Source organism: Copidosoma floridanum, unplaced genomic scaffold (genome assembly GCF_036245765.1).
Source record: "Copidosoma floridanum isolate Cflo_tuat_1 unplaced genomic scaffold, Cflo_Japanese_pri ptg000019l, whole genome shotgun sequence".
Taxonomy (NCBI): Eukaryota; Metazoa; Arthropoda; class Insecta; order Hymenoptera; family Encyrtidae; genus Copidosoma; species Copidosoma floridanum.
In genome coordinates this window covers 20,337,292-20,357,932 of record NW_028321896.1, presented here as the reverse complement: position 1 = coordinate 20,357,932, position 20,641 = coordinate 20,337,292, and the positions used below count along the sequence as shown (strand labels likewise).

The 20,641-nt window shown below is 32.7% G+C and overlaps 5 protein-coding genes across 11 annotated transcripts; 3 read left to right on the top strand and 2 right to left on the bottom strand.

Annotated features, from left to right (window-relative positions):
• Positions 1-383: 383 nt before the first annotated feature.
• Positions 384-6,364, top strand: TM9SF2 (transmembrane 9 superfamily protein member 2). Of its 3 annotated transcripts, XM_014355256.2 has the most exons (16): positions 384-449; positions 601-890; positions 1,286-1,353; positions 1,432-1,525; positions 1,599-1,734; positions 1,874-1,995; positions 2,077-2,206; positions 2,277-2,416; positions 2,495-2,671; positions 3,026-3,182; positions 3,317-3,494; positions 3,566-3,725; positions 3,789-3,940; positions 4,034-4,145; positions 4,213-4,384; positions 4,455-6,364. In XM_014355256.2, the coding sequence occupies exons 2-16, from the start codon at positions 771-773 to the stop codon at positions 4,520-4,522; spliced, it is 1,986 nt and encodes a 661-aa protein (XP_014210742.1). In that variant the 5' UTR covers positions 384-449; positions 601-770; the 3' UTR covers positions 4,523-6,364. The 3 variants fall into 3 exon arrangements, with proteins under 3 accessions (XP_014210742.1, XP_014210743.1, XP_014210740.1); XM_014355257.2 differs by lacking the exon at positions 384-449 and having other exon boundaries at positions 460-890; positions 3,038-3,182; XM_014355254.2 differs by lacking the exon at positions 384-449 and having other exon boundaries at positions 460-890.
• On the bottom strand, positions 5,522-13,613 carry Acn (apoptotic chromatin condensation inducer acinus). 4 transcript variants are annotated; one of them, XR_016293098.1, is made up of 11 exons: positions 13,439-13,613; positions 11,117-11,522; positions 8,996-10,589; positions 8,818-8,902; positions 8,612-8,731; positions 8,343-8,526; positions 8,061-8,269; positions 7,730-7,960; positions 7,390-7,650; positions 6,697-7,307; positions 5,522-6,436 (listed from the first exon to the last, which is right to left on the bottom strand). XR_016293098.1 is itself a non-coding variant. In XM_014355251.2 (10 exons), exons 3-10 carry the CDS (start codon positions 10,585-10,587, stop codon positions 7,179-7,181), a joined length of 2,811 nt encoding a protein of 936 aa, XP_014210737.2. In that variant the 5' UTR covers positions 10,588-10,589; positions 11,117-11,522; positions 13,439-13,613; the 3' UTR covers positions 5,522-7,178. The 4 variants fall into 4 exon arrangements, 3 of the variants coding, with proteins under 3 accessions (XP_014210737.2, XP_014210738.2, XP_089449565.1); XM_014355251.2 differs by having other exon boundaries at positions 5,522-7,307; XM_089593439.1 differs by lacking the exon at positions 5,522-6,436 and having other exon boundaries at positions 7,212-7,307; positions 7,382-7,650.
• On the top strand, positions 11,217-12,826 carry sicily (NADH dehydrogenase (ubiquinone) complex I, assembly factor 6 homolog sicily). The gene is made up of 4 exons (XM_014355258.2): positions 11,217-11,745; positions 11,813-12,035; positions 12,120-12,515; positions 12,584-12,826. The coding sequence occupies exons 1-4, from the start codon at positions 11,630-11,632 to the stop codon at positions 12,764-12,766; spliced, it is 918 nt and encodes a 305-aa protein (XP_014210744.2). The 5' UTR covers positions 11,217-11,629; the 3' UTR covers positions 12,767-12,826.
• Positions 12,875-18,087, top strand: LOC106641038 (uncharacterized). Its single transcript, XM_014355250.2, has 13 exons — positions 12,875-13,496; positions 14,176-14,437; positions 14,504-14,613; positions 14,696-14,808; positions 14,878-15,017; positions 15,082-15,752; positions 15,846-16,180; positions 16,255-16,601; positions 16,680-16,753; positions 16,840-17,053; positions 17,128-17,222; positions 17,312-17,557; positions 17,627-18,087. The coding sequence occupies exons 1-13, from the start codon at positions 13,359-13,361 to the stop codon at positions 17,795-17,797; spliced, it is 2,916 nt and encodes a 971-aa protein (XP_014210736.2). The 5' UTR covers positions 12,875-13,358; the 3' UTR covers positions 17,798-18,087.
• A 287-nt stretch (positions 18,088-18,374) lies between these two features.
• On the bottom strand, positions 18,375-20,518 carry Atg3 (Autophagy-related protein 3). Of its 2 annotated transcripts, none has more exons than XM_014355241.2 (6): positions 20,285-20,517; positions 19,908-20,096; positions 19,580-19,828; positions 19,356-19,508; positions 19,164-19,291; positions 18,375-19,092 (listed from the first exon to the last, which is right to left on the bottom strand). In XM_014355241.2, exons 1-6 carry the CDS (start codon positions 20,354-20,356, stop codon positions 18,930-18,932), a joined length of 954 nt encoding a protein of 317 aa, XP_014210727.1. In that variant the 5' UTR covers positions 20,357-20,517; the 3' UTR covers positions 18,375-18,929. The 2 variants fall into 2 exon arrangements, with proteins under 2 accessions (XP_014210727.1, XP_014210728.1); XM_014355242.2 differs by having other exon boundaries at positions 19,000-19,106; positions 20,285-20,518.
• Positions 20,519-20,641: the final 123 nt, after the last annotated feature.

Genomic DNA, 20,641 nt, shown 5'->3' with positions numbered 1-20,641 from the left:
GTATTTATTTTTGGGGACCATTCGTTAAATAATAAATAAAAAAATATTTAGATATTGAATCTACAGCTCTCAATAATCATTCAAAAATCTATAAAACATATTTTCGTTAAATGTATTAAAAAGATGTGTTGACTAAATGATCACAATTTTTTCTCTACCATGTTTTAAAATTATATCTTACTTAATTGACTTTGAAAATATTCATACATTTCGTAAATTTAAACCATAAACTATATTAAACAAAGTTGTAACTGAGCTTTTCACAAATCAGTAAAAATTAAGTAATATTTTGAAAAACGCGCTACAATTCAAAAATTTTTCTTCTGGGACTTGCGCAGTCATGCCATTTCATTGTAAACGTACCCCGCAGAGACGAAAGTGAAATGTGAATCAGACGACAGTTCACTTCATATACACTGACTGCACTCGGGTTTTTGGGGTGTAAAAAGGTATGTGACATATACACACATTACATTACACATCATATCAGTCTATCAGTTCGGTGTTATTGCATAAAAAAAAATATAAAAAATACAAGTGGTCTATTATTTCGATTCGGAAAGAGTGTAACAAGTATGTTGATGGTGCAACAACCATCAGAGAAAACAGCAGTCGTGTTTAGGTAAGGCCAACTTCCGTTTTCTGGCCGTCCCCGAAGCACCAGCTTTTAATACACGTAGCATCAGCGTCCATCAACTACCGTATCGAGAGCAGCAGCCAACGAGACAGTTTTGCTGTCTATATGGTCTTGGTGAACATAGCCGAACACCATGACGAGGACGACACCGATGGTTTTGGGCCTCCTGTGCCTCCTCGGCACAACAACGAGCTTTTACCTTCCTGGCTTGGCGCCGGTCAACTTCTGCAAGGAAGCCAAGAATACGTGCAAGGTATGTGTTGGCGTGTTATCTTTATCTAACCGTCGATTTTCCACTGAACATTAATATGCGCCTACACCGGGCAGGCGATCGACCTGTATAATGCCATCCTAAACATATTTATCTACACCTACTACTCATGTACATTGCCCTCGGAAATCAAATGTTGTGCATACGTGTATTTATTTCGTGTATTCAGACAAAATCACAATTTCATTTTTTTCCAACATGATTATTTGTTTTATTTTTAGTAATACACATTATATGTATAATATTTTGTCATTATTATTATGTTCCTGGCTTTGTGTGTGTTAAAATCTAAATATTGAATGTCCGTTATTGTGCAATAGCTTCTAAAACTACGTCTCATTACTTTTGATAACTCGATAATTTTACACCTATTTCAGTCTGATATTCGTCTGTACGTGAATCGCCTCAATTCGGAGCAGTCAGTTATTCCTTATGAATACCATCAGTACGTACAGAATAAAGTTGAAATTTGCGATTTTCAGATTGGAGTGTCAGTTAATTAATCAGATAATTTTTATTTTAGCTTCGACTTTTGTACTACCGATGAAGCTCACTCACCTTCCGAAAACTTGGGACAGGTTGTTTTTGGAGAGCGCATTCGGCCATCCCCCTATAAGGCAAGTGCTCAGGAATTTTTATAATTTACAACAGGTGTTTTATACTCAATTAATGTTGAATTAATTTTTTTAGTTGCAATTTTTAAAAGAAGAAAAGTGCGCAGTTGTTTGTCAAAAAAATTATACTATTGGAGCAGAGGAAAGTGAAAAGAAATTAAACCTTCTTAAGATGGGAATCAAACTTTCTTATCAACATCATTGGATTGTTGGTAAGACATTCTTATTTGATGAAAAATGTGGTTTTGAATACTCTTTTATCATTATCATGATGCTCTTAAATCAGAAATTTAATTTTATTAACTTTCTCAATATAAATATCTTAACTGACGAAAAAAATTTTTTTTCCAGACAATATGCCGGTGACCTGGTGTTATTCTGTAAAAGATGATTATCAATTTTGCAGCATTGGATTTCCCATGGGTTGTTATGTAAAAGATGAATGGGCCTCTTCAGATAGTTGCAGTATTGATGTAAGTTTACAAACATATTTTAACCTATTGAAGTTTACATGTGAAATTGTTTTAAAAACATTATTGTATTTTTTACATTAGCCAAGCATTTATAACAAGCCCTCAACATACTACCTGTTCAATCATGTTGACTTGTTAATAACTTATCATAGTGGGGCAGAAGAAGACTGGGGACCCGCAGGAAGCAAAGAAAATATGGGACGTATTATATGTAAGTGAACTTTTTTGCAATTGATGGATACAATAATTACATTTTTAATTAAATTCTAAACTTTTTACAGCTATTAAAGTCACACCTCGTAGCATTAAGCATGATCCCAATGAAATTAATCATGATTGTGCAAGTAGAACACCACTTGAAATTCCGTCAGAAAAAGGTCGGAAATTTAATGTTGTATATACGTACAGTGTTCACTTCCTGGTAAAGTGGTACTCCTTGTGCTAAACATTTCCCACAGGTTATTTCAACTTAATCAATCATGTTTTTTTTTATTTTCAGAAAAATAATACAAACAAGTGGTCATCAAGATGGGATTACATTTTAGAATCCATGCCACATACTAATATTCAGTGGTTCAGTATCCTTAATTCCTTAGTTATCGTGCTATTTTTATCTGGTATGGTGGCTATGATAATGCTAAGGACGTTGCACAAAGATATCGCTAGATACAATCAGGTATGTTATTAAATTTTACTTTTTGAGTTATTAAATAGTAAGAAATTGATTCTATTACCATATCTAAATCTTTCTTCTTGGAAAAATTGTCTCTTTTCAACTATCATCTTTTCATGGTGTATTGTGATAATGTAGTTTGAATGCGCTCCTAAAAAAAAAAAAATACTATCACACTATTACACAATGACTTGTGATAATAATTTTTCATTTTTTATGTACTAACTAAATTTAGTTAATTATACAGCTTATTCTAAAATTGTAATTTAGTATGACTTGGTATGTAACAATTGAATGAGCTGTGATAGTTTTTGTGTAAAATTGTGATTTTTTCACGTCTGTGTTATCATAACGCAGGCTTACTTTCAGATTGAATCAGGCGAAGATGCTCAAGAAGAGTTTGGATGGAAACTCGTACATGGCGATGTTTTTCGGCCACCACGAAAAGGAATGCTACTCTCCGTTTTCCTTGGTTCTGGCGTTCAAGTTTTTTTTATGTCTCTGGTTACTTTAGGTTTGTTTGCTTGATTTATGAATTTTTATGGCTAATTTTATTTAGCACCACGCCAATAATTGAGCTAAATCAATTATTTATATAAGTATAGCTATGATAAAAACTGTTTGTTTATCTAAGAACAACATTTCCAGCTTTTGCTTGTCTTGGCTTCCTCTCTCCAGCAAATAGAGGAGCTCTAATGACTTGTGCTATAGTTCTTTACGTATGTCTTGGGACAACTGCTGGCTATGTATCTGCTAGGATTTACAAAAGTTTTGGTGGAGAAAAATGGAAATCAAATGTCTTACTAACATCAATGTTGAGCCCAGGGTTTGTTTATGTTAAATGACCCTACTTTCTTTTATTCTTAACATTTATTTATTTCCTTTAAAAATTTTCAGGATAATTTTTAGTTTGTTTTTTATTATGAATCTCATATTTTGGGTAAAAGGAAGCTCAGCTGCTGTACCTTTCGGTACCCTTGTGGCTATTTTATCTTTGTGGTTTGGTATATCTGTTCCTCTAACTTTTATTGGAGCATTCTTTGGTTTCAAAAAACGGGTAAGATCCACAGCAAAAAAAAAATTCTAAAAAATCAGTGATCTTCATAAAAGTATATTTTAGGCTATCGAACATCCTGTTCGCACCAATCAGATCCCGAGACAAATACCAGAGCAGAGTTTTTACACGCAAGCTGTTCCTGGTGTCATCATGGGTGGTGTATTACCCTTTGGATGTATATTCATACAACTATTTTTTATACTCAATTCACTTTGGTAAATGACTCACGAATATTCACGCCACTTAGATGTTTGTTGAAATTATAAAAAAAAAAAAAAAAAAAATCTGTAAAACATGTATTATTCTAGGTCCAGTCAAACGTATTACATGTTTGGATTTTTATTTTTGGTATTTTTGATTCTTGTCATTACCTGTTCGGAAACTACCATTCTCTTATGCTACTTCCATCTTTGTGCCGAGGTGAGTCTCATCAATGAATTATTTAAGTGTTTAATAAAAATTCAAATAACACGACTTGATTTTTTAGGACTATCATTGGTGGTGGCGTAGTTTTCTTACATCTGGTTTCACCGCCTTTTATTTATTAGTTTATTGCATACACTATTTTGTGACCAAATTAAACATTGAAGACAATATTTCAACCTTTTTATATTTTGGCTACACCATGATTATGGTCTATTTATTCTTCCTTTTGACAGGTAAACCTCATTGAATTGTTAATGATGTATTGCTTTCAGACAGTACTATATTATCATGATTTATTTACAGGTTCCATTGGCTTTTTTGCCTGTTTCTGGTTTGTCCGAAAAATTTACAGTGTGGTTAAAGTTGACTAAGTTATTATTCTCAATGGTGGAATAAACTAATAAATTTAGAATGATAATTCTAAATACGGTGTTTTAAAGCCATTGGAAGAAAAAAACCAAATCTAAAAAAAAATTTCTTACAACAGTTTGCTAACAATAAGGCATTCTTTGGAAAAAAAAAAAAAAAAAAAAAAAAAAAAACGAATAAGACTATACAAATGAAGGAAGCGTTTGTCTTAAATTCTACTTTCGTAGGATAGGACAAGGCGATAAAATTAAAGTTGCTCCAGATGCTGCTGACCATTCATTATTTATTGAAGTAAGCTTACATCATAATTTCTTCGTATGCTATTGACGATCAAATAAAATCTGTTAAAAACTGCACGCGTTATAATTGGTATTATTGGGTGTAATGGATTTATCTTGATATATTTGTAGACCCGAAGTTCAAAATATCAACAACAAAAAAATTAAGTATTTCCGAATTTTTATTGTCAATAAAATAATTGCTAAAACCTAGAATATACAAATTTCAATTTAAATATCTGAATGAAGATAATCACGTCTTCAAAATTTACGCATACGCGTATGTCAATATGTAAATGTTTTTATGCTTATAAAAAAATATTTTTGGTACTTCTTTACAGAATTTAATGGTAATTATATGTAGAATATTTTTTGAATTTTGAAAATATATCAATCTATGATACTTGTCAGAAAAAATTAGCAAACGTTTCCTTCAAGCTTAAGTGTAACTTAAGATTTATATTCGCGAGTGTTGAGAGTTGCAAAATACAGCAGATTAGTATAGATGAAAAAAGTTTTTGGTTTAACATAGTAATCTTTTATTAATAATCAAAAGTGTTGTTACGTATATCAAGTGGTGTAAATTTCTATTTAAAAAATACAGGAGCATAGTGTTAAATATTTCTAGTATCTTAAGTTTTTAAAGTAAATTTATATATATTTGCCATAAGTTAAGCTATTCGTGGAAATATTTTTTTTCAATATTAATAGATTAATCTGTTAAATTTTTATTTTTTTTCTTTCCTATATTAAAACGCATCAAATGGAAGATTAAACGAGAGAAATTTAATACAGATGTCTTATCAAGTATATGCAAAAAATTTTGGATAGTGAGAATATATCTTTGAATGATGACAGAGCAAGAGAAAACTAGAGTAAATAAAAAATCCTGTATATTAGCAGAAAATCACTTGTAAAAGCAGTAGTCTTGTAATTTACTATAACAGTATCGACGTTTAACTCATTTCAAGTATCGTTGTGATTAATTAAACTGTAAGCGTTATTCATGCATGTTTATTGTTATCTCGAGCTACTTAATTCTTTGATAATTTGTAACCTATTTATCTTCGAAAGATAAACTATTTTGTGATAAACATGGATACAGTAGCTTGAAATTTTTTTTGGTAAAGCCAGTCTATTACATTGAAATTAAATATAATTAAGCTAAAAATTAATCACTACAAAGATTATTATTTTATATATTCCAGTGTGCTCCGATAAATATAAATGTAGCAAATAACACATGTGAAGAGTGATGAGTGATGACCTAATAGTAAAATAGAATTTTTTATTAAATCAACGATTCTGCGTTCATTTCACTAATATCAATTCTTTGCGGACATAAACATAGAGCTGTAAATTTTTTATCTGAGATATAAAATGTATACAAAGAACAAAATTTTGTGTTTTCTATATTTAAAACTGTCAAGAAAAATGCATGGTTAATATGAAATTTTTTCATTTCATTTATTAATAATTAATGAAAGCGAATACAGGTAAATGTTTAGTACTTTATATTTAAAAAACAAACATAATATAAGAAACTTTACAGTTTTATTTCTAGTACCATATGTACATTTGATTTTTTATTACCAAAAGAATTTCCTTATAAATTTGCAGTTTTTGATCTGAAACATTCTGCAACAAAAAATTTCCGTCATATATTTTCCTACATCAATTAATAATTAAATGTGTACACTAAGTAATTCAAAATGTTCTTTTGCATAAAAAAATTTTTTTTTATCATTTTTGGATTTAACTCGCATTGCTTATATGTTCCATCATTTTCACATCGGGTATTACCCTCACTTCAAGACTATAGTTAAAATGTTTTTTAGAATAATCGATATATACTTGCGTGCAAAAAGTGAAAAAAAAATTTATATTGAATGAATTACTTGATTAATTACTTCTAGAAGCACGATTAAAAATTGACACCTCTGTTGTGGATAAAAAAAATTTGTTGACCTGTAAGAAGTTTGGCTAATACAGTGGAAATAAGGAAAAAAAGGACCAAAGTTGGATCGGAAGGATTCAATTTCGACTCACAATATTTTTTTTCACTGAAAAATTGTAAATAAAATGTTTTTACGAAAAGTAAATCATATTTGTATCTTATTTCATAAAAAATAATAAAAGTATGTAATATTTCGCAGAAATTATAAATAAATGTATCGATTTTTTAACTATATATATATATATTAAATAAAAAAAAAAAAAAAAAAGAAAATATGTATATTTAAGTGGAAAAACATTTAAATCGCGATACGAATATGAAATTGTACACTATTTGCATTGATCACAAGAATGTGCCGAAAACTCGTTGATCAGTTTAATCAGAAGGAAAATTGATTGGTTCATGAGGAAAATACTAAAGGATTTATTTTCTTGGACTACGGCGACGCCGTATGGCTCCTCGACTCCGACCTCGTTCGGCTCGTCTTATTTCTTCTAATCTACGTGCATGTTCAGCCATATGTTGCCTCCTTATTTCTTCTTTAACTGCAATCTAGTGATTAAACATGTTCGATCAGATACACTTTTCTGTATGAGGTCTTGTTAGAAAATCATTAGCGTGATTACTTTTTTACCTGTTCATTGGTCAATGGTAGCCAATATATACATGGAGTAGCCTTGGTTTTCCTGAAGAGATCATCTAACAACTTCGCTGTGGGTGGTTCCTCTTCTTTCTTCTTAAATTTCCTGGCTGGTGCTGGAAGACGAACTTCAAGTACTGGGCTTCTACTTCGATGTCTTTTTTTCTTTTCAAGTTCTTTTTTTTCTCGTTCTTTCTCTTTCACTTGCAAGTGACCGTCTTCTTTACCCAAGTCCCATTCACGGATTACTGTTATCTGAAATCAAGAGCAAACGTTTACTTATTATTGTAGTTTTGTTGACTTGTGATAAAAATATTTGTTGTATCGAAAATACCTTGTTAAAATTAGGTCGGTCATCACGTCCCCAGCTCTCTTGTTGCCATAAATCAGAAGAAGCTAAAATATCTGCTTTTTTGGGAGCAGGCTGTTCTTTAGATGATTCCCAAGCACGTTCCATGTCTTCTTTAGTTGCGTATTCTACGATAAGCTTTTTCGGATTTGATACGGGCCAAGAAACACCATGCAATGCTTGTCTAGTTTCAAAAGCTTGATCCTCGTTGGCATACTAAAATAGTACATATTTTTAGTAATTGAGTAATTGACATACTTGTGCACATTAAAATTTTTTTTTTTTTTTTTTTTTTTTTTTTTTTTTTTTTCAATACCTGAACATAACATTTGGATTTGATTCTGTCCATCCAAAAACCATTTTCCACGATCGTGCCAGTACGAGCTAAAAGTTCTTTGATTTGATTCAGTGTAAATGGACGAACCAAGTTTCTTATTAATAAAATATTTGTTGCTTGAGCTTCTGGTGGACTAGGAGACTTTGGTCTTGGAGTTTCTTTAACAAGAGTTATTTTTCTTCGTGATCCTAAAGTAAATATTGGAATATTTATTGTACGAAATTTGTGAAAATGAAGAAAAAACATTTCAAATATGTTTACCTGTGTGATTATCCGTTTTAGCTTCACTTTTTTTAACTACCTCATTTTTTAAAGCTGCACCGCTTTTTGATTCACTACCTCCAGAACTTTTGCTTCTACGTTTTCGCTGTTCTTTTTCGTCATCTTCATCCTTTGTAAGTTTTACTTCATTCGCAGGTACAGGTTTTGCACCTGGCACTATGGCCTATAAAAAAAAATGGATAAGTAAAGAAAAATTATAACAATTTATTATTTGTCCTTAATTCAAAAATAAAATAAATACTGCATACTTTTAAAGAATCTGTAGATATTGAAAATGCTGGTGCAACATCTGTAGTTGCGGTGCTACCCCAACGTCGTCTTTTTGTTGGACACTTTTGATCAGGTTGTTCATTATCAGCATGATTTTCCTACATAAGAAAATTAAGAATATTCAAGTTACTGTTGAAAAATATGTTGATGAACATAAATATTATACCTATTCCTTTTGACATACCTTATTTGGATTTGATTCATTTACGGTACTTTTATCCGTGCTTTCTTCTTTTTTGGTTTCTGTATCTGTCGATAACCGATTGGAGCTTCAAAATAATATAGACGTTAAAATTTTTATTGATTGTTGTTTTAGGTTGTTCGTAATTAACTTGAAAAGTATGAAATCAATAAATACTTACAATGACCTCTTTAAACTGACTTTGGTTGGTTTTGAAGATAAAGTTACATTCAAGTCATCTGATTTTTCATTGATTTCAAGTATATCTTCTTTCTCAATGGCATTGTCTAAAAGGTCCATTTCTGAAACTGTAGATAAAGAATTTCCTTTCGATTTAAATGATCGACTTTTCCTATGTTCACGTTTTGTTTCTTCTTTTGAATTTTTTACATTTTGTAAATCAGCATCTTTTCTTTTAGCCTTTGTTGTTCTTTTTTCATCTCCTGATTCAGAAGATTCATGATATTTGCTGTGTTTCCTACGTGACGAATGTGTTTCTTGTGAAGACTCTTTATTATGAACGTTTGTTAATGATTCTTTCGAATTTTTTACAGAAATAGAGTTAGAACTAGGCTCCTCTTTTTCCACTACATCTCTTATCTCCCCTTCTTCTTCTTCTTCCTCTTCTTCGTTATTAACTGATTTTTTGTGATTTTCTGCAAAATCAGTGTCATTTGTTTCATTATTGCTAGCCACAATTTCCAAGTTAATTTCGTCATTAACAGAAGCATTTTCTGGAGTTGAATCCTCTTTCGGAGGTAATTCCTCTTTTCCATCATCTTTCACGTTTGTATCCTGATTAGTTTGTATTTGTTGTTCTGTAGGAATTACTTCATTAGTGTTTTCGTTATTTGTATTAATACACTCGTCGTTTACACTGGAGTTAGCCTCAACTGACTCAGTAGGTTCTACAGAAGCGTTCGGATCAAAACAAGATGGTTGATTGGAGTTTTCCTGATAGTCGTTTGTTTGATTGATGGGCAAATTTTCTGAAGAAAGCTCTGCAACACTATCCCCGCTGCACGTTGGTTGATTTGAATCTTCATTGACAGGTACCTTTGCTGGACTTGAAGACGACTTAGCCTCATTGATTGATGCTTCAGCAAAGTTTGTGGAAGTAGTTTCTTGCGGGTTCTCCTCGAAATCTGCTTGCTGATCTATGTTTTTTTTATCGTCAGACAAGTTGGCTGAAGTGGTTTCAGGCAGGTTCTCCTTGTAATCACTTACCTCTTCGCTGAAATCCTGACCTGGGTGCGAAGAGAAGGGATCCTCGGTCTGTTCGTTGGCTGGCATCTGAGAAGATGCAACCAACTCATCGACCGATTCAGCCTCCTCCGAGCCTCCATCGCCACTGTCTGGCCACTTGTTTGACTTTCTCTTACTTGTAGAACTATCTGACGCTTCTGAAGTGTTGCGCTGCCTACAGAGCTTGAGCTTTTGTATTTCTCCAGGTGAAGCATCTGCCCTTGCAACTTTCCACACAGATCCGCTTTCCTCTTCGTCTCCTCCTAGTACAGTTTTGATGAGTCCAGTTGAAGAAACGTCCTTTTCCAAATTTTCACTTTCATTCTCTCCTTCAGCTTGAAATTGTGAATTAGAATCCTTGTCGTCCTCTGAGTATGGAGTACTTGACACGTTGTCCTCTGCAATATCTCTTTCTGGCGAAGTCGACGGCGACGCTTTGCCCCTGCGGCGAGTTATCCTTCTCGTTGGCTTTTCCACTTTTGTGTCTGAAGAACCCTTGGCCTTGTTCCTCTCGCTCTTGCGCCTCATGGCTAAAAAATTTTTTTAAATAATTAATTTCAAGTATTTGACTAAAACCAATACACGAGAGAACACATCAGTCACTCTCAGTTACCACCCACGCGTCGTGGCGTATATAGACTAATTAAATAATGTATTATTAGCCGGAATATTCACCGTGTATTATTGATTATCATTATATAATGACTGTATTATATTGCATGAACGTGTACAATTTACAAATGGATGCAGTACATTTTCAGGCTGCACATAAGCTGCTGATACTTGTGAAAAAAAGTTATCTGTTTGAACGTGAGGTTAATGGAATCACGCAATGTGTTACAGGTAGCAAAGAAAACACGATTTTGAACACGTAGACAGCCAAGGACCAGAGAATACAATTGCGTATGGCGATAGCAACACAACGACGGATTCATTTTACTTATAAGTATAGGTTCTCTTGAGCATCGCGCTCGCGCCTATACCTACATATATTTTTTAACGCGCGGGTGGTAGATAAATATAGGTACTGCACGCGAGAGCGAGCGACTCGACTTACCTCTGTGACAAAATCCTCAGAAGATCCAAGTTTCAGTGTCAATCTTTGAGTAGCTTGTAAAGGCTTGAGCGATTTTCTCTCATGAAATAAACTGCGCCAAGACTATTCAAAACCAATGAATGACGCTATCCTTAACGAGGATGTAGACCACCACAGCTTTGGTACCCCACACCGCCCTGATGTGTGCACCGTTCCACAAAATTATTTTTTTCTCTCTCTCTCTCTCTCTCTCTCTGGTGTGTCGTGTGTGCTTGATACTTGAATCACGAACGACGAATGTTCCTCCGAACAGCAGCCGTATACACAAGCTCGATACGCCGGCAGCAGTGACGCCACCTCGGCAGTCTCGACACGTAACCGCTCCTCATACAAGTGTTTTATATAGATATGACGACTGCAACCTTACCTGAACATAAAAATATATAGAGTGCAAAAAGTGTATAGTAGTTTGGAAGATAAAGCATTTGGAAATATAATTGATTTTTAACGCGTTAAGTATCGAAGTAACTGGTTATGAATGTATGCATGGTAATGTTCAGTAAGCCTTGCACGCTGGTACGTTGTTGCTTACGTTGGTCAAGTACTTATAAAAGACAAACCCCTGCAGAGTATTGTTTGAACTTGGTTAAGTAAGTAATGGTGAAAAATTGTGTGAGAAAATAATATACAATAAGTTTTTACTGTATGTGTTTACAGAAAAAATGATTATGAAAGTTTTCTTTGTACACTACTTTTGCCCAATAACGTGAGGTCATCAGCTTTTGCAATAAGAGCTTTCAATACAGAAATCGCTTTGGTGGAAGATCAAGTTAAGGATGATCAAATCGGGTTGATGAGACTTAAGTTTTGGGAGGAAACTCTAAATAAAACGTACGATGGCAAACCACCAAAAAATCCAACACATTTAGAACTACACAGAGTATGTGCACATATCTTAAAAGAATACTATTTAAATGCTTGTGATTGAATCTCGTTTTTTTTTAAATTCTGTATTTTTCAACAGGTACTTCAAGAAAATAAATTATCCAAACATTACTTCAAAAGGCTTATTGAAGCACGTTTCAATCAACTAAGCAATTCGATTTTCATAAATTTAGAATCTTTAGAAAAGTACGCTGAGAATACAGTTTCTTCGGTGTACTATTTAATTTTGGAGGCACAGGGAACAAAGGACGTGCACACAGACCATTACGCTAGTCACCTAGGTAAAGCTCATGGGATAGTTACTTTAATTCGCTCTGTCCCATACAACGCGCAAAAAAGAAAAATTGTTCTGCCACAAGATATACTTATGAAACATAACGTCTCCTCTGAATCAATATTTCAAGGAAAAAGCACCAAAGAATTGAGGGATGTGGTGTATGATGTCTCATGTAGAGCCAAACAACATTTTGACAAGGTGAGTAAATAATTCGTTTATGATCTGATTATACTTCCTGATAAATAAAAGCGTATTTCTCTCTTCAGGCATTGTCAATGAAAAAACAAATAAAAAAGGAGTCGCGCATAATTTTTTTGTCGTCCACAATAGTCGGGAATTATCTTGAAAAATTGCAAAGGGCTGATTTTGACATTTTTGATCCCAAATTAAGCAAAAGAAACAATGTGCTTCCGCTTCAACTCTATTGGAATAAACTGTTGAATAAGTAATAGATATAATAAAAAAATATTATGTACATAAAAATACAGACTTTTGTGGTATAAAACGAAAAAAAAAAAAAAAAAAAAAATCAAAATTAAATTACACGCGCAGCAAAAGCAAAACAAAAAAAACGAAGCGCTCGAGTCGCATCTACGTACATCAAGTGTTTCATGGCGTTGAGTCGGCCAAGTTAACCTTTAAAGCTGAATGGTATATATTTAAATTAGGAAAATATTAAACACATGCAGGTATTACGTTGTTAATTGCACGAAATGCATATTAAATGACATATAAACATTGCTCGAGCGGCCCTAACCGCGATCAATTGCTTGTGACCTTGCGAGTACCAAGGCCCTAAGAAAACGGACGAAAGAAAGTTCGTGTCCTCTAGGGCGTTGGGTGCACATACATAAGTAACGGGGGAGAGAGAGAGATTACGCGTCGAGGGACCTCAGGAGAGTCAAGGCAGAAAGAGAGGACCGCGGAGAGGAGTTGAAACTGTTGAAAGGAGGGAATTTATGTAAATGCACGAGCTTATGTTCACCAGACAGAGGTTGTAAGTACAACAACATAGCGAGATCATCCATCGACATATCAGTCATGGCGGATGTTAGGCTGTACGACTCGACAATTTGCCGTTTGTGCGCGGAGGACAACGACAACGGTGAAATGTTATTTACCGATGATTCCGAGGAGACGGAGCTGAGTGCGATGGTCAATCGTTATCTGCCGCTCAAGGTACAACACTGCCCGCAATAATCCTTGACTTGACGTATTGTAGGTACACTTGGAAGGCCGGGATTCAAATGATACATGCACGCCCAGATCCACCGACGCGAGACTTCAATTTGACTTGTTCCCTTTATATGCTTCTCTTGCCGCATGCACCAACTGGCACAATGTACTTGCTTTCTCTCTCTTTCTGCGCTATACTGCTGCCCTTATCCGACCAATATGGTAGATAATGGTATAGCTCTACTGATTTTAGCTTGTTTTTTCGTTTTATTGCAGCGAATCAAGCCAAATCGTATGCTTATGTTATGCATACACCTACTACATGGATCAAATCACATTTTTCATGGCGCCTATAAACACCGCAATTTGCAGCGGGTAGTTTATACATTTCATTTGCTCTCAATTGTGTGATGACAAAAACGCATCATGCGTCGCATTTTTTTTTTTTTATTTGTTTTTTAATTTCTTTTACATACACTATACACTCATAGATATACACACTTTTTCAGCTTCTTTACTTTACAAATAATCAAACGACCATTTAATATGATATTGTTACTTTCACTGCTATGATTTATTTATTTATTTATTCGATTTTTATGTAAATTATTTAAGACCAATTACAGTAAATGATTTTTTTTATGAGAGAAAGATGAATACATTTTATAAAAAAAAATTTCAGATTCATGATGATGGAAAACTACCTAGAACTATTTGTCCTGGATGTAACATTCAATTGGAAGCTACTGTTGAATTTTTTCAGTTGCTCATCAACGGACAGCAAAAAATTAGACAACTGTGGAAAGAACAACTTAAACTAGAACGTCAAACGGAAAAAATGTATTTAGAGCACAAAAGTATTGATATCCCCCTATTCAATGATACGGAATTAATCAAAGAAAATTTCGTAATTGGGGCAAATGATCAACAACTTGTATTTAATAGTAATAATACTATTTTATTATATACATTTATATTATTGACAAAAGCTAATAAATATGTATTTTCAGTTATTCCTGAAGCATCGGTTTATGGTGCTAAACATGATTTGAGTCTCCAAATGGAAGGATTACACAAATCAAAAAAGAAGAGAGGTCGACCACCAAAATGTTTTTCAGAAGTAATTAATTTTTCGCATTAACCGTGTCGCGTATAATATTTTTATTATAATTATCTGTAAACTGCTTGTTGATATTTAATAGGATGTTGAAAAAGATATTAGAAATGAAAAAACGAGTCAGGAAGAGTATAAACGGGATGAAGAAGAATTAGATGGCGACAAAAGAGGAAGAAGAAAAATAAAAGTTCCTAAAAGGTGATTAAAACCCACTTATGAGAGATTTGTGCAACAGTTTTATAATGATTGAGTTCATCTTATCTTTAGGTATATGGAAACAATACAAGGTAAAGAATTGGAAAAAGTATTAAAAGAAGAAGGCGTTTTCGACGAAAAAACTCGTCTAAAATGTGAACCTTATGGAAATCTCGACAATTTTCAAGCTGATAGTTTCAACAGTGATACAGGTAATTACTGTATGAGAATAACGTTAATAATTTTTATTTTAAACAGACATGTAACTTTTTTTAGATGTAATTGGACATTTGATAACTCCAAACGGAAAAAATTTAAATGAACCTGTTACCAATAAAAACCGTAATCGGGTAAATCAGCAAAAATCAAAAACATCGAAGAAAAGACACAAGTTTACGTGCTCTTTTTGTGGGAAAGACTTTTTGCAGCGTAGCAAATATATTATTCATAAAAGCCTCCACAAAGCCATTATATTTGAATGCATTGATTGTCAAAACCAATTTTCTAACAAAGAAGACTTACTCTTACATCAAAAAGCAACAGGTCACAATGGAGAAAAACTAGTTGAAGAAAATGAAACACCACAAAATTCTCAATGTGATCTAATTAAAGAGTCCAATGCTGTAGAATCAGAAAATAACTTTGCTGTGATTACTATGGACTGCCCAACTGATAATCCTAGTTTTTTATTCATAAAAGAAGATCACGAATTAAATGATATTGACACTGAACAGCAAAATACTGAGTATGAATCGATAGAAGAATTGAATAGTAATACTGATGTATTCAGGTGTGATAAATGTAATAAGCATTTTGATACCAAAAATAATCTAGATACACATGTCAAGGTAGTACATCAAGGAGAAAAACCTTATGTATGTGAATTGTGTAATAAAGCCTTTGCTTATCAGACAAGCTTGCAAGGACACATAGAAATAGAACATTCGGTAACAAAGTATTTTTTTGAATATATTAAGTACTAGTTATTATTTTTTTAAAAATTAAAACTGTATTAATAATTGAAAAATTTACAACACTAGGTTAATTCCGACAAGGGCTTTCCTTGTGACATATGTGGAAAAATTTTGAATCATCCAAGTTCTGTAACGTATCACAAGTTGACGGAGCATAATGATGGACGTTTTTACGAATGTAATAAGTGTACAAAACGATTCAAGCACAAGCAGCTTTTGCAAAGGCATCAAATTGTTCACTCAGAAGATAGACCGTACCCATGTGGGTCTTGTACTGCTTCTTTCAAAACAAAAGCAAATTTATTAAATCATCAATCTACCCACACCGGAGAAAAAAAACATTGCTGTGAGCTGTGCAATATGAAATTTGCTCACAAAACTAGTCTTACCTTGCATTATAGGTAATTTTATTTTATTTATACCCAAAGCTGATACCATTGCAAAAATTATGATCATTTTTTTTTCTCACCCGCAGGACGCATACTGGCCAAAAACCGTATAAATGTGAAGTATGCACAAAAAGTTTTTCACAAAACGGTAATTTGCAAGAGCACATGCGAATTCACACTGGAGAAAAGCCGTATTGCTGTGATCACTGCGGACGTAAATTTACAACGTCTTCGCAATTTAAATTGCATGTAAAGCGACACACTGGCGAACGCCCATGGAAATGTGATTACTGTCCAAAATCATTTTTGCACAAAGATACGTGGAAGTGTCACGTGCGTCGACACACTGGTGAACGTCCTTTCGAATGTGAACATTGTCAACGAAAATTCACTGAACAGTGGGCATTAAAAAAACACTTGCGCTTACATACAGGTAAAAATTAAAGAGAAAAAAAGTACATACACTTTTTTTTTAATTTATTTAGCATCTGAACTTGTTTTTATTTTTTAGGAGAAAAACCATATAGATGTGAATTTTGTGGAAAAGCATTCGCCGATTGCTCAAATTTAACGAAACATAAAAAGGTATATTTTGTAGTAAAAATTATTTATAAATTAAAATTTTGCATTCAATTCTTACGTTATCTTATTCTGTCCGTTTATGTTGGTAGGTTCATAAAAATGAGCAAACAAGAGAACCCAATGAAACAGTGAATTCAGCTGGCATGGAAAATAATTTATGGCCTATTTCACGAGATTCTATAGAAGAAAATATGATAAATGTATCACCAGAACACGAGATTTCCGAAGGCGATACGTCGCGAAATATTTATCTCACCTATCCAAATCCAAGTAATCCTACTGAATCAGTAACATTAAAAATTAGTAAGCTAATTTTCATATTATTACAAGTAAATCTAAATCCATATAAATTTTAATTTTTTTCAACCTTTTTTCAGGCAAAGATAATTTAATAGCCGATGAATCGTCAAGCTCAGACGAAATGGAAAACGATAATGTAGATGGTACTGATGACAATAATTTTCAACTTTCGGTATGTATTGATTTTTTAATTGAGAACATAATTCACAAGAATATAACTAAAAAGTTTTAAAGAATCGGATTAATAGAATATAATTTAAGATATTGGATACTGATGGCAATCCAATACGATTATCAGTAGAACAAGCACGGCAGTTACTATCTGATGGACATTTTCTTAATCAAACAAGCAACGACACCAACCAAGCTCAAATTTTATCCGCAGTGTTGCAAAATAACATAAAAGTTGATAATTCATCAGATACTGACCAAGATGGTGCTATTCCAAAAGTACAAATAGGGTCAGCACTTCAAAGCGATGCTGAAGCCATAGTTAAAATGTTACAGGTATGATAATAAAAGATAGTTTGCGAATTACTTAAAAAAAAAAAAAAACTTGCATTGTATCTTTTACAGAATGAAACTACTGATGCTACAACTGCATCAATTAATCAAATAAACACTGAGGAACAGGTGGAATTGTCTGATCAGCAAGTTTTCCAATTAATCATTCCTGACGGTCAAAAATTACAACTTTTAAAAGTAGATCCTTTACAGCTATCTTCAGGATTATTGACTATCGTTTAAATATAAAAGATTCATACTTAAGACTTGTGACACTTAAATGTTTTTCAAACGTTGTTTCGGTTAAATTTTTTTTTTTAAGTAATAAAAAAAATTATCTCAAGCGCATTAGTAGATAATTTTATCCAAAAAATTTATCGGTTTGTAAAACAAACATTGTTTATTTATAATAAAAATTAACGTTAAAGAATTTTGTGTACAAGCATTGCAATTGTTTTTATCGACGGCTGTTAGCTAGAACTTTGTTAATATTAATAAATATAACGAAAATATAAGAATCTAAAATGCAAATGCGTAACTATGTACAGTACATTTTATTTTTAATAATATTAATTTATGTTTGTAAAATAACATATTCTAAAGTATTGTAATATTTAGTATGCAAAAGTTATATGATCTAGAAAAATAATCGTAAAACGTGCTTATCAATAATACAAGTAACTATGTCACAAGAATATAAAAATTAGTAATTTCATAAAATCTGCATCCATATGATAAATTATATAAATTATGACTATGCCATTTTACATTACTAAGTTGTAGTAACTGTAAATTCATAAGTCTAAATAAGTATTTTTTTGTTAAAAAATGGGTAGATAAATTATCTGGCACTTTTAAATGGCAACGTAATAAATTAGAAATTAATAATAATTAATTAATTTTAATAAATTAAAATTTTTACCACAGAATAAGTTCAAATAAGTATTGTTAAAAGTCAATTTATTATGAGGCGTTAGATAAAATAAATATGTGAAAATGATTTCATGGCGAACCTTCATAACCTGCCTACACTTCTGCCTACAAATTATGATACTTATATTGACAGATGGTATATAAAAAATTAGGCGATTCACAAGTATGGCTTATTATAAAATATCCTCATTTCCTCCACATCTCATTCTCAACGTCTGCTAAATACTTTTATGACAATTGAAATACATCAGCCAATAAGTGTGTATAGAATTTTCCCATCAATTTTTCTATGCATACTATTTGATGCTTAGAACATTTGGATGCATGATTATTTGGAAAGTAAGCATAAACTCTAACACAATCAGGTTACTGCAAAATTGACAAAATATTTACAATAATCATAAAATTAATTTGCGTCACTTACAAAAGGAAAATCTCAAACTTAGCTTGAATTGTTCAGGGTTACATTTTGAGTAAAATCATATTCAATTGTTGGTATAACAGACTGTACGAACTTTAAAAATATAATGAGATACATGTGAACTCCCAATTCCCTACCTCCTTCCATTACAGTTTCTATAATTTTTTTCATCACTTCTGCGTGTCTGGAAGAATACGACTTCATGTGATTGGTAACTTGAGTAAGAAAAGTAAATAATTTCAAAGATTGCATTACCTGCATGGATGTACCGACGCCATTGGGGGTCCAGGTATATGTGGATGAGTCTCCATTGTGACAGTTTTTTTTGCATGGTCCTGACTAACATCTTCATACATTTCTTCAACCGTTAAAGGTTTCCGATTCTAAAAAAAATTTTTTTTAGCCATACATTGACTAGGAATTATAGTGATCATTTGTACAACTTACTTCATCATATCCAAAGAGCCACAGTCTTGGCGTTTGGTAATATTTGTCGTAGGTAATATGTAAGTCATAAGTGCGTGTTCTTACTATTTCACCTCCCGAGAATGAAGATTCTGTCTTATCTTTGGTTTGTTTTTTTGATGCATCTGTTGTGTACTGTTTGGATGAGAAAGAAAAAAAATGAAATAGATAACAAAAAGTGATTTCAGAGCATTTAGTGAAATTACCTTGTCTTCTTCATCAAGCATTCCACTAACTTCAAAGGCTTCCATATCTGCTGCTTCTTCGTCATCCTCATCATCTTCAACATCTCCTTCAGTGTTTGTAGGGAATGACGGTTGTGCTTCTTCTAATGTCATTTCAGAAATCTTTTCTTCAACACCTCCAGCACTGACATCATAGTGATGAGTATCAACCCAACCACCTTCTGGATCATCTGCTTCAATAATTTGTTCTTGATCATCACAGTATTCGATCTGTAAATTACAGTTAAATAAACAAAAAATATGAAAAATGTTTCACAAGTTATTTTATAATAATGTGAGTGAATTCTACCTGTTTACATCTGCGGGAACAGGGAACATTACGTGTCAGCAAGAACTGTTTGTCTTTTGGTAAATATGGTTTGGTTCTATCTACATCACCAACTGCCCACTGCCAGGTTGGACAATGATGTACAAGGTGCTCACCAGCAGCAACAAATTCTTCTGGCGTAAGGACACCAGTTTCTTTAAATTTACTCTCCTAAATAAAATTTATTTCATAGTAAGTAGTTTCAATCAATTCACGTGAATGAAAGATAATGAAGATAAGACAACATCGACTAAGTTCGTACAATGAATTGGTGAAAAATAAATTTAAAATTAGGAAATAAATTTATTTCCCAATTCATTGAATAATTGCAAAGTGAGCACGATGAAAATGTAACAAACCTTTAAAACTGGAGTCAGGTATTCGGCAACACTGAGTGCAGTGCCCTTTACGGAATTTATCACACTTTGCATTGTTATCGAGTATTTTTTAACAAAAATAACCCTTTTAAAAGCAGAAGGCTTTTATTGACGGCTTAACGACCTTGACGTTTCGATCGTTTCAGAAACTTTATTTTTTAGATCTCACAAACTTCGCATGTGTGATTGTTGTGCATATACATGTAACGACTCAAACTCGAAATTCGATCCTGATGTAATTCATTCAACTCTTTAGTTATTTTGAAGAATCGAGTTTCGACATCAGTTTCGAGTTAATTCTCTTTATATATATATTATATGCACATAAAAAACTAGGAA

What these genes read in the sequence shown, in the direction of transcription:
- TM9SF2 (XM_014355256.2), top strand. Translation starts at nt 771, where the DNA reads ATGACGAGGACGACACCGATGGTTTTGGGCCTCCTGTGCCTCCTCGGC. An exon ending in AAATATGGGACGTATTATAT is followed by an intron (nt 2,207 to 2,276) that starts GTAAGTGAACTT and finishes AACTTTTTACAG; the next exon opens with CTATTAAAGTCACACCTCGT. An exon ending in CGTACAGTGTTCACTTCCTG is followed by an intron (nt 2,417 to 2,494) that starts GTAAAGTGGTAC and finishes TTTTATTTTCAG; the next exon opens with AAAAATAATACAAACAAGTG.
- Acn (XM_014355251.2), bottom strand. Translation starts at nt 10,587, where the DNA reads ATGAGGCGCAAGAGCGAGAGGAACAAGGCCAAGGGTTCTTCAGACACA. An exon ending in ATGAATCAAATCCAAATAAG is followed by an intron (nt 8,732 to 8,817) that starts GTATGTCAAAAG and finishes TTTCTTATGTAG; the next exon opens with GAAAATCATGCTGATAATGA. An exon ending in ACCGACCTAATTTTAACAAG is followed by an intron (nt 7,651 to 7,729) that starts GTATTTTCGATA and finishes TCTTGATTTCAG; the next exon opens with ATAACAGTAATCCGTGAATG.
- sicily (XM_014355258.2), top strand. Translation starts at nt 11,630, where the DNA reads ATGAATGTATGCATGGTAATGTTCAGTAAGCCTTGCACGCTGGTACGT. An exon ending in TATTGTTTGAACTTGGTTAA is followed by an intron (nt 11,746 to 11,812) that starts GTAAGTAATGGT and finishes ATGTGTTTACAG; the next exon opens with AAAAAATGATTATGAAAGTT. An exon ending in CACATTTAGAACTACACAGA is followed by an intron (nt 12,036 to 12,119) that starts GTATGTGCACAT and finishes ATTTTTCAACAG; the next exon opens with GTACTTCAAGAAAATAAATT.
- LOC106641038 (XM_014355250.2), top strand. Translation starts at nt 13,359, where the DNA reads ATGGCGGATGTTAGGCTGTACGACTCGACAATTTGCCGTTTGTGCGCG. An exon ending in ATCAGTAACATTAAAAATTA is followed by an intron (nt 17,054 to 17,127) that starts GTAAGCTAATTT and finishes ACCTTTTTTCAG; the next exon opens with GCAAAGATAATTTAATAGCC. An exon ending in ACAATAATTTTCAACTTTCG is followed by an intron (nt 17,223 to 17,311) that starts GTATGTATTGAT and finishes ATATAATTTAAG; the next exon opens with ATATTGGATACTGATGGCAA.
- Atg3 (XM_014355241.2), bottom strand. Translation starts at nt 20,356, where the DNA reads ATGCAAAGTGTGATAAATTCCGTAAAGGGCACTGCACTCAGTGTTGCC. An exon ending in ACCTGACTCCAGTTTTAAAG is followed by an intron (nt 20,097 to 20,284) that starts GTTTGTTACATT and finishes AATTTTATTTAG; the next exon opens with GAGAGTAAATTTAAAGAAAC. An exon ending in GTTCCCGCAGATGTAAACAG is followed by an intron (nt 19,829 to 19,907) that starts GTAGAATTCACT and finishes TGTAATTTACAG; the next exon opens with ATCGAATACTGTGATGATCA.